The 12194-nt window shown below is 39.9% G+C and overlaps 1 protein-coding gene across 1 annotated transcript in view; it reads left to right on the forward strand.

The window, feature by feature from the left end:
• Positions 1-12194, forward strand: part of SLC1A2 (solute carrier family 1 member 2) — a 93436-nt gene that overhangs the window by 43698 nt on the left and 37544 nt on the right. Inside the window, exon 2 of the mRNA XM_082058115.1 lies at positions 10170-10309. Within this exon, the coding sequence (XP_081914241.1) occupies positions 10180-10309 (130 nt within the window). The 5' untranslated portion in view covers positions 10170-10179. The remainder of the gene's footprint in view (positions 1-10169; positions 10310-12194) is intronic.

A 12194-nucleotide genomic window follows, 5' to 3' on the forward strand; every position in this document is an offset into this window, starting at 1 on the left:
AGCTGCCTGGCTTCACCACCTTCCAATTCAATTGTTTCTGCCCCATTGTCCCAGCATCGGAGCAGCCAGGTTAAAATGTTCTCGCCTTCACGACGACTGAAGTCTTTTTGCAGATCTCTCAGCTCACCTGGAGAAAAGGACCAAGTGGTGGTCACTTCATCTCCTCCCTGCCCTGATGGTGCCCCTTGGGTTGATGTTGGCCCTGTGCCATCATCTGCTGCACGAGTAGTCTTTCTAGTGACTTTCTTACAACCGGCAACTGATGCTGATATGGGTTCACCATCATTTGATTCATTTCCAGAGTCTGAATGACTGTCACAGTGATTGCTGTGGTTACAGCAACAACAGTGACCAGTGTGTGAGGAAGGGGGGGCTGCCTTGTTAGCCTTTGAGGCTGGAGAAGTAATGTTATCTGCAGCGACCTTGGCAGAGGAGCTCTGCGGAGGAGCTGTAGCTTCAGCCTGCAAAGCCGCCGTTGGGGGGGCAGTGGCTGCAGCAGCAGCTTTCGCTGTTTTGCTCTTTCTCGAGCAGCTAGGAGTGCTTTTTGCTAAAGCTTCCGAAGACGCACCACAAATCTCAGGACAAAAAAGAGACACAAACCTTTTGTTGAACCCCATTTCTCTTAACAGTAGTACAAACTGACACACATTCAGCAAACCAGATAACACCATCACAGTTCTATCAAAGCTCCAAGGATATTCAAGGCTCTCTAAAACATTTGCGAACTGTCCTAGCGAAAAAATGAAAGTAATGTTAGTCAGCCTTTCTAAAGATTCACTTGACCAATTAGCAAACACAGAGCCATACTGCTCTTTAATCTCTCCTGGAGGCTTTTCAAGGTAAAGCAGAAGCGAGTAGAAATTCATTAGTGGCTGCAGTATAATGAAATAAACCAGTGACGAACCACACAACATCATCAGAACCATTGTCCAGTTTCTTGTTGTTATATAATGAATACTTCGATTTAAAAAGAAACTCCAACACAGATGTGGAATCAGTGAGCACAATGTAGAAAATAACTGATACAACTTATGCCATAACATCTTTAAATCAACGTAATTCACTTTGCCTTAATAGCACTAAATAATGCCCGAAGCAAGCAGACGCGCGAGTATCACAACTCTATGAGTTGGCACCGTGCCAAGAAAAATGAAAGGTACGTCAGAGCAGTAGAAAAGCCAAAAATCTTCAAATTTACCCCTTTCTCTTTGCCCCACTTTGGGCGCCAATTATCTTTTGAGGATTAAGATTGCAGAGTGACAATAAAACCCTGGCAGATGTATTGTTAACCCCCTCTCCCCCACCACTTCCCCCTTTTTGCCCCCCCCCTCCTCCCTTCCCACTCAGGACAGGCGATCAGGAGGGAAAGAAGGAGAGAGAGAAGAGAGTTGGAAAAATTAACAATGTTTTACTAATGCTACTAATAAGAATAGAGAAAATAATACAAAATATACAAAACCAATCGTGAAAGTCTCAGCAACTGCAGAGCCAGCAACCAAAGTCCTGGATTAGACTCTGCAGCCAACCAGAGCTGGATTCAATCTCTCACTAGGCCTCAGTTTGCAGGGACGACTAGCAAGGTCCTCTCCTAATGTCAGCCATAAGCAGAAGGGAAAAAGCAAAGGCAAAAGGGACAAGATCGTCGTGATCTCCCACTTTTATATGAAGTATTCACGTGAATGGAATGTTATACACAGTTGGTCAGTTTCTTGGTCACCGGTTTCTCGTTGCCCCTCTCGCAAGATGTCCATTTGTGCTTATCAATAAGTTTGCATTCCATTGCTAGGTTTACCAAAACATGTGTCTGGTTCTCCAGGAAAATGCAGTTAATATGAAGGCTTTAGCTGACAGGCAAAATCACTAAAAGAGAAACTTGTTTTTAACAAAACCAGGACAATGACCCAAGTGCAGGACCTGGCACTTGGCCTTGTGGAATGTCATACAATTGGGCTCAGCCCGTTGATCCAGCCTGTCCAGATTCCTCTGTATGGCCATCCTACCCTCTAGCAGATCAACACTCCCACCCAACTTGGTGTTGTCTGCAAATTTACTGAGGTGCACCCGATCCCCTCATCCAGATCACTGATAAAGATATTAAACAGAAGTGTCTCCCAATAATAAGTACTGGGGAGCACCACTCATGACTGGTCACCAACTGCATTTAGCACAACTCTTTGGGCCCAGCCATCCAAGTACGAAGTAAAGAGTATGCCCATTGAAGCAATGAGCAGCCAGTTTCTCCAGGAGAATGCTGTAGGACATGGTGTCAAAGGCTTTACGAAAGTCCAGGTAAACAACATCCACAACCTTTTCATTCACTAAGTGGGTCACCTTGTCATAGAAGTAGATCAGGTAAATCAAGCAGGACCTGCCATTCATAAACCCATGCTGACTGGGCCTGATCACCTGGTTGTCATGATATTATTATGATTAAACTCACTCATATGAATATATTAAACTCACAGAACGTATGTTAAATGCTAAATCAGAGAAAACAGCATCGTTGTAAAGTGGTTGAGGGAGAAAAGTTCTTCTTCCACTGCAAGAAGCAAGTCATGCTTCAGGGTGTTGCTTGTAATACCAGTCCCTAGGCCAAATCAGGCTCCATGGTAAATGACTAAATCTCCACTCATAATTCATTAATGTCTTACAAATAAAAAGAATAAAACCTACATAATGCAGTTAAAATTCAATAACAAGACTAAGTGGCAGCAAGAGGCTTAACATAAAATCCTTATTAATGGAGACTAAAGCTTGTGTTACTCTTATAGTGTTAATAGTTTTGTGTGTTTGTTTTTGTCTTTTTTTTTTTCTTCCCAAAGAGGACAAGACCTGACCAAAATATTTTCTTGATGTAAAATACAATGTTAAACAACTGAACATCACATAGCAGGAGTGATGCCAAAGCTAATTTGTACTTTGCACAATATAAGTATTTTAGTTCTGTCCACTTCATGGTCTATCATATTGTGGCTGTATATGATGACCTACATCAATGCTGCTGTGAGTTGAAAAATATATCTAATCTAAGAAAATAAAACCCCACACTGCAATACATGCTGTGTCACAGTGGAACAGCATAGTCCCAGTCTGTGTCCTAAAAGAAGCTCAGCAGCTGTTGCCTTGATATAATTAAAGCAGCAGATTACTCTATTTCAATTCAAACTAGAAGTTTCTTGGTAAGGTGATGCTTGAGCCCTAAATTCACAAGAGTTGTGGCAGACAGTATGGACTCCTCACATCCAACTAGTGAAATCCCTCTTGTCCTTTTGATGTCCATATGTTTTTCTAGTCACTCATCTTTTGTCTAACAACCAGAGTAGACTCTTTCCTACATATGGGATAGGAGTAAGCTGATCATGTCAGGTAGAGCAGATCCATACTCCTTCTACCTGTCATGAACACAGCATGTGATTTTGAATCATTGGTGTTACACTCTCTCTCAAGGGAAGGCGGAAGATGGAACCCTGATCCAACCTTGCTGCTAGCAAATATCCTTCAGGTCAGATTAAGCTTGCATTTGCTCCCATGCAATTCCACCAATTGCAAGGACGAGCTCCGTCAGTGAGGATTCACCAAGTTTACTGTGCACCAAACTTCATGATACCATTTTTGCCATGACTTTTCAGCTGTGATTTGAGCCACCTGCCTGAACATTAGGTCTTTGGCAGCTTATCCACTTTTTATTCTGAAGAAAGCTAGCTCAGCTTTCACAGAATCACAGAATGGTCAGGGTTGGCAGATTGCAGAGGAATGTGTCCAGGCACGTTTCAAATGGCTCCAGAGAAGAAGACTCCACAATCTCTCTGGGGCAGTCTGTTCCAGTGCTCTGGCACTCTCAAAGTAAAGAAGTTTCTCCTCATATTCAGATAGAACCTCCTACATTTCAGTCTGTGCCCATTGCCCCTCATCCTGTTGTTGCACATCACTGAAGAGTCTGGTCTCATCCTCTTGACACCCACCCTTGAGATATTTATAAGCATAAATAAGATCACCTCTCAGCCTTCTTTTCTCCAGGCTGAACAGACCCAGCTTTCTTGGCCTTTCCTCATAGAAGATATGCTCCAGACCCCTAATCATCTTCATAGCCCTCGGTTGGACTCTTTCCAGTAATTTCTTGTCCTTCTTAAACTGAGAAGCCCAGAACTGGATGCAGTGCTCCAGATGCGGCCTCACCAGGGCAGAGTAGAGGGGGAGGATAACCTCCCTCGACCTGCTGGTCACATTCTTCTTAATGCACCCCGCAATACTGTTGGCCTTCTTGGCCACAAGGGCACATTGTTGACTCATGGTCAACCTGTTGTGAACCAGGACCCCCAGGTCCTTCTCTGAAAAGCTGCTTTCCAGCAGGTCCACCCCTAACCTGTACTGGTTCCTGGGGTTATTCCTGCCCAGGTGCAGGAGCGTACACTTGCCTTTCTTGAATTCCTTCAGGTTCTTCTCTGCCCAGCCCTCCAGCCTGTCCAGGTCTTGCTGAATGGCAGCACAGCCTTCTGGTGTGTCAACCACTCCTCCCAGTCTTGTATCATCTGCAAACTTGCTGGGGGTCAGTCTCTTCATCCAGGTCATTGATTAATAGTTTAAACAAGACTGGAATCAGTACAGACCCCTGAGGACCACCATTAGCTACAGGCTTCCAACTAGACTCTGCATCATTGAACTTTCAACCTCCCACCCCATCTTTTTTATTTTTTTCCCCCCTTCCTAAAGAAGACCAGTCCTCCTAGGAACAACTCAACAAGCACTGACATTTATGGTTGCTATTTACTCGTAGCTTCAGAAGGGAGCTGTGTTTGGTTTGACAGCAAACATCTTGCTCAAGAGAGGTTCGTAGACCCTGAACAAAAACTTAAGCCAGTCTGTCCTAGGTTTTTTTTTTTCAACTCTTGCTACCTAGGTTGAAGTAATTGCTACAAAACACAAACTGGTGCTTCATTCATGGTGTTCCAGGAAGAAAATGCTGTGTCCCTGAATCTTTCATAAATATTTTGCTCAAACCATGAGTCCCTGCTAAATAACCCTTAATAAACCTCTGAGAGCTATTTTGCCAGGTCCCAAAAATATGATAATCTTTATTTTGTTATCCTATTCTAAAATAGCTACTTGCTATGCTAACAAGAACCTCTCCTTTAAACAACTCACCATCCCCAAAACTAAAGACCAAACTAACCACCATGTTGCACTAACCAAAGCAGACTTTTATACTGAGAATTACCTGCTTGATTAATTGGCACAGCTGAAATACCATATACAGATTAAAACAATCTCTGCTAATTTATCTTGTCCATAGCATCTGCTTTCACTAGCTTTGTTGTGTTCTTTGCCTATAATTTTTCATTTAAATGAAAGATAATTTTTTTTCTCTAGTCTTTACTCTAGGCTTATGCCAAGCTGGGTAAGTATGTGTGAGATGCACAATTCTTTCTCTGTAACTGACAATATAAAAGGGCATTGTCATTCAATTGAGTAAATTGCTAACCCTTAACTTTTGTAAGGAATGGATTTATATTTGTTAATCTAGGAAAAGAAGCAAACAGTTTTTCCGATATTTTAAGACTAGAAACTTCAGTGTGAATACAAGAAAGAAAGAAGCAGCTGAAAAATATAACAGCAGGCTTTCCCATCAGGAGGTAAAATAAAACCTAAGAAAAATGCTTGGAGGAAAGACGAACAAAAAATCTCTTGTGTTTTAATAGATTATTTTCCTGCACTTTGACATGTTTATGCATAGCAACCAGCAACAGAAACAGGCTATAGCTTAAAAATTGCGGATAAATTGATTATCTCATATAGCACTGTATATCTCACATGCAAAACTAACTGTAAATATTTAGATAATCTAAAATCAAATGCTTGCAGACAGATTTTTTTCTTGTACCTTGTGCATATTGTGGGGATGAGGGACAATGGAATGAGCAAGTACCTAACTTCTTAATGATTCAGGTAGGAGTTAGTTTCTTTGTTTAAAATGCAGTAAAAATGAAGTTTAATTCTGATATTATTTTCTATTAATGCACTTGCATATCACCTTGGTAGAGTAGATTGTATTTGAAGTCAATGAAAATACAAATTGTGTTCACTTTGAGAAACTTATGTACTATCTTAAGATTAATAAAAATCAAATCTCCTGGGGTCAAAGGAGTTCCTCTCCTTTTCTAGGGTTAAGTGCTGCCTCAAAAGGGAGTAGGGTAGGTGACTCTGGGCTAGGCAGAAGATCATACTTAATCATTCAAAATCCACCACATATATCTAGCTCTTGTTGTGTGCTGTTCCATGTGACTACACATTTTCCAATGTTTGGTCTGTTTTTAAATAAGTCCTGTCAGTGTTTTCAAGCACCTGTATTTGGCAGAAAATATCTGCTTTGAAGGTCTCAGTTCTTAAAGTTCTCTATGGACCTATTTTGGAGTTTAGCTGTTTGGCTGCTTGTCACTACAACATGTGAAAATTCTGAACAGAATTAATTTGTATTATCATGTTCTGGCTTCATTGAAGTTATACTAAAAGAAGTTTCAGTCTGCTGGGTTTCAGATGAGCATTCAGGGTGCTTCATTTGTTTGAATAGCCATAGAAGCTCAGCGCAGTGGAGCAATGATTTCTTTAATTGAGGTAATCATTTGCATATTTGAAAGATCACAGCTGCTAAAATGCATTCTGCACTGTTTTGTGGTACTTACCTATGTACAGAGGTACCATTGCTATAGAGATTATATTAGCAGTGTTCACTTGCATAGGAGGGGCTCATGTTGTTGGTACACTTTTGGCTTTGCATTTGAGTCCCAGGACTGCCCATGAGTTGGGTGCAGTCAAGCACCACTCTGTTTTTTCCATCAGCAAGAAAATGTGATGCATAAGAAAGCCTTATACATATTCCCTGCATGCTTTAACGTGGCACTGTGGCCTTCATGCTATGGAGAAAGCTGTGCATGTGAGCATGCACTAACATCAGTGACAGACAGCAGAGGAGTAGGACACATTCAGAGGGATCCCATCCATAAGGGCCCAGATTCTGCCCTAAAATACATCTGTATATCTTCCGTTGACTTCAGTAGAAACTTCTTGCAGCTATGTCATTATGTGACTGCAGGTTTTAGGTGCAAAAAGTTCTCTGTTCTTCTGGAGCTAAATATTGTTTACAAGATGCAAATAGAAGCAAAAAAAACAAACAAACAAACATAAAAAAAACCAAACAGCACAAGTAGGATTACTTATTCCATAATAATCATTACCATGATTCAGAGGTCAAACAAATTTTCATCTTCTAGTAACTGGATAGAAAATTTCTGGTGTAAAATACTGATTTTGTCATGTGCTTCTTGTGTACAGGAAGCTTCTCTTATCCTTCACATAAGGTATTTATTCCATTATTGTTTCCCTACTTTTCCCCAACACCCCCTTCCCACTCCCCACCCCTCCATACTCAAAAACCTGGAACAACACTTCATCACTGGTCTATTCATAAAAAAATCATTGCTAAGAGCATTGCAAATTGCAAAAAAAGAACAGTGCAAATGCTTAGATTATCATCCCTCGTATTACCATTTTTCATGTGATTATATTAATTTATCAATTTTTTTTTATTACAGATCTGCATGCTTAGCATATTTTAGTATTGGGTCTTTTTATTTAAAAAACCCATACCCATCAAAATTTCAGTCCATGTTGAAGTTTCACTTGAAGAGCTGGAGAGTGTAAAACACATATTTTGCACTTAAGGGAAGCACACAATACAGTAATATGTTCCTGGAAGTTTAGGAATATTCTTACAGAGCTTATTTCCTTCTCTTCTCAGAGGTTATTTGGATATCTACATTTTATATGACTGAACTTTTGAAGAAGACGGTTGCTATCACGTGAAAGCTCTGCCTTGTTTGACCACCTCAAGCAGGGCTGGCTTGGTTCACTTGGGGCACAATCCTGAAGGACTCACTACAGCTGTGGGAGTAGGTCCACCATCCCCTCCCTTTATGAATCTTTATTTCTATGCTGACCAGACTTGGAGTGGACAGAGGAATCTGGCCAGCAGACACCATGCTGTTGCTTAGAAATGGATGGGAATAGAAATAAAGTGTGCACACAACAGCAGGCCTGCTTCTGCTTGGGCAGACTTATTTCAGCAATGATGTCAGGGGAATGATATGCTCCCATTGTATGTGAATTAGACAAAAGATCCACAGTGGAAGAAGCAGATATTGTGAGGTTGCTTTCCTTTGGATGGTGTGAAGCTATAGGCATAGCATCAGGTGGAAAAGGGTCCAGGAAACCAGACTAAACCTAGCCCAAAGCAAAATCCTAGAAAGGCAAAAACATAATTAAGTGCCTCTGTTTACTGATGCATTCCTGTTCTGCCTAACTATTTGCTAATGGAAAAGCCTCTAAGGTTTTCTTTTGAATTACTTTGAGCTGTCCATATTTCAGAGTTTCAGAGGAATGTATATAATGAACCTGTAGTGAATGATAGGTCTAAACAAGTCATGCTTTTGTGTTCAGAGTGCAAGTGAAACTAGATGTAGTCCTCAGTTGCAACATTTAGATCCCAAGTTCCTTGATTTTGTGGCACACTTTGACCGATATTTTCATGGCTTTGTGACCCATGTGCATGAAAACTGCAGATACTGTCTCATCTTTCTCATAATTCCTCAAATAACTGCTATGCACTTTATCCTCTGGCTAATCCGCATCTATCTCTGATACTTGCATTCATAAATCTTCAAGAAGTAGGCATGCTTCACACTTAGGCTGTCAGAATATGCACTGATATTCTTGTTTGTTATTCCACCATCAGCAGTACATTTTGTTGCAAAAACCATTGTAAAATATTTTTAAATGTACAAAATAAAAATTACACCACTTGGAGCATTTTTTCTCCTTTAAAAAAGTGAGTATCCTCTAACACATTTTCTGCTGTGTTACTTTTTTAACAATGAAATGTATTGCAGAAACAAATGCCATTTCACTTTGAAAGGGAAAATCTTGGAACTACTTATATCAAAATTACAGAATTCTTATTACAGTTCTAATCATAACTTTCTGTTGAGAAACTTTATAAAGACAAAAAGCTGTACTGTTTATAACAAGATTTGTTTTGATTCTCTCGAAATGGCTTAGTACTGACGACATTGAAACTTTATGTGTCTTTTCAGATCTGTTTTAGGTCTATAGACCTCAGTCTACTGTTGTAAAGATTTGGTTTCCTTTTTCTAAAGTCTTGACCGAATCTGGCATAAGACCAGATCTCAAAATACATATTTTCTTGATAATAAAAAAAAATTGTTCTTTATTTATCGTATTTAGGTAGACAGCTGTAACTTTTAGGGAAACTGTATGTTTTATTTGTAGTAGTGTTTTCAGTATTTTTTGAGTACATTTTAATATTTTCTATATAAAAAGGGAGTCAATTGATATGATTTCTCAGCATTGAGAAAGAGACATGTCTTTCAAAGTCCTGCACTCAGGTGCATATCACTTACTCAAATATAAACCAGACTTAGTAAAAAAAAAATTTCCTCTAAACACTGCCAGTTCAATGAAGACAAAGGCTTTCTTGGGGAATGCATAGTTTTCTGACTAATTTTCAGTGGTAGTTTTTCAAGTCTCATTAGAACCAAGTTGAAAAAGATTCTTTTGACCTCAGCATTCTGACTATATTACAATAAAATGTAATGTTGAAATGAAACATTTTGGGAAGATTAAGTAAAGTGTTTTGGAATGCTTTATTTTGCAAGTAAATCTTCATTTTTAAACTCTTTTCCTGAATTGGAATTAAATAAGGTATTAAAATCTGCATTTTACCACTAATAGAAACTTTATTCTTTAGCCATGTCTCCTAGTTAAGTAGACAGCTGCGATCTTTGGGGAAACTGAATTTTACAGCTCAAGACCAATAGTTTAGTCCGTGAAACAGTTGGGATGACGTGTCTCAGGAATTAAGTGTGTATGTTTCTCGATCATTTGAGAGATAATCACAAAAAATACCTGGAAGGCTGCAACTTCAGAAGAACGAACAATTGCCATTTCAGAAACTTCTTCAGAGCAGTAAATATACAATGTTAGTGAAATGTGGGAAATGATTGAATATGCATCAGAATCCCCAGGACTAATCCAGATTTTCCTCTCAATTTTGGCATCTTGTGCTATAACTTTTACTTGATTTTCATTTTTTATTCTAGTGCCAACAATATGCCTAAACAAGTAGAAGTGCGGATGCATGAAAGTAATTTAAATCCAGTGGAGCACAGATCCAGGAACATATGTGTGCAATTCTGCCAGTCGCTCCACAGGAATCTGCTCCTGACACTTACTGTATTCGGTAAGCTACATCTGCTGGTCTGGAAATTGTGTGTGTATCTACGTTTGCTCATGTAGTACCACAGACCTGTCTGTGGTCATCAGCTGTTCCAGATGAACAGACAGAGAGTAAATAGAATGCCCATAGGCATCATCACTTTAGTTCACATATGCAGTGTATTACTGACACAACACAAAGCAAATCTATACCACTGAACTACATTACAGAATCACAGAATTATTAGGGTTGGAAAGGACCTCTGGAGATCATCTGCTAGTTCGCGGCTGAGGAAAACGTGCGACCAACTCAATGTGAGTGATAAAGCATGATTCAACTTTATTGCCCGAGATAGCGCGTATTTATACCAAATACCATAATTATGCATACTTGTCTCTATCTGATAGGTTAAGCACTAAAAGGTTACATTTACTTACTCCACCTACTTGCAGTTAGCTAGCTATGCACATTCTTCTGACTCCTACTTCCTCAAGTTGTTTTCCATCTCTTCAAGGATATGCAGACCCTGCCTTAGTCAGTACTTTTCCATTTCCCCCTTTCCCACGGCCTAATAGTCAAGCTAACTAAGGCCTACTTATGTCAACTAGAATGGGCTCTGCTCATACAGTTGCTCGGTGGACTCATGTCCATGCTCCTTGAGCCAATCCCTGACAATTCTCCCCTTTTTCTTTTTGTACGAGCAGAGTTTGTCTCAACGTGCGCTCAAATATTCTCTTAATACAAGATAAAGCACAGCTTAAACACAAAAGCCCAATAACTGCAATAATCACAATAGCTAACAGACTTTGCAAAAGGTCTTTGACCCATCCTCCCAGTCCCAGACAGTTTGTCAAACTTTCTAGGCCAAAAAAACCCATATCCTTTTGAATCTTTTGGGAGTGGTCCATAAGTTGTTGAATTTCCTTATGGATTGAAATCTATTTATCTTTTAGGTCCATACAGCAGAGACCATCACATCCTTCACACCCATGTCCTTGAGCTAATAACGAAAGTGTCCTGCGACTGTATTCTGCAGTGTAGCATGTCTTACAGAATCTACATCTAACAAAAGTTCACTTAAAGCCTTAGAAGTTCTGTTAGTTTGCTTAACTAGCCAGCATCCTAATTTTTCTAAAGTATTTAAAGCTTTAGTTGTGCCAACACCAGATACAAGAGATCCTAAAACCCTTAACCCTGATCCTCAAAAATCCACATTATCATCACATTTTGACTCATATACATGCAAAAAGTGTTTTTCTCGTCTTGCTCTTCTGTGATCTATTACCATAGATACATTGGGCATTAAGAAAGTTAATAGTCCCAAAATACACAGTCCTCCAACAGCATTAGAAGGAATTTCTGGTCAGGCTCTATCTTCACAGATCAAGAATACACCATACAGGAGGTTTCAGGGTCGCTGACCCACATTATCAATGACATCCCTTGGATTCTCTGTGAGGCATTACACCATCGAGTTTCATTTCTGTAGTCACCAAGGGTAGCATTAACATTTTGCAGTTTTATCCATTCATGTTTTTGTATATTGTTCTGACACTTTTCACAAACCGGCTGGATACAAACATCCATGGGCATAGGTGCCAGCAATTCCAGTTCCTGTGGTTCAATATCTGCTTCTGGGAGGCAATTAATCCAAAGTGCCATGTTGGTATTATTGCAGTTTGTTGCAATGCCTTTGCATCGACCACTATTTTGAAACAGTTGTGTGCTGCTGCTGTAGTCATCAAGGGGGATGCCAACCAAGCATGTGTGGAACGGGTTTTCTGGAGATGCCATAGCTAGGCATATAGAGTCTTAGTCAGTCATATTGGCTAAAGTAATCCACATGTTAGTCTTTGTCTGTGCAGGCATCCAAAACGCAACAGCTGCAGCAATCATTGTCAGGAAGATA

The sequence above is a fragment of the Streptopelia decaocto genome (genome assembly GCF_964273445.1).
Source record: "Streptopelia decaocto genome assembly, chromosome: 7".
Classification (NCBI taxonomy): domain Eukaryota; kingdom Metazoa; phylum Chordata; class Aves; order Columbiformes; family Columbidae; genus Streptopelia; species Streptopelia decaocto.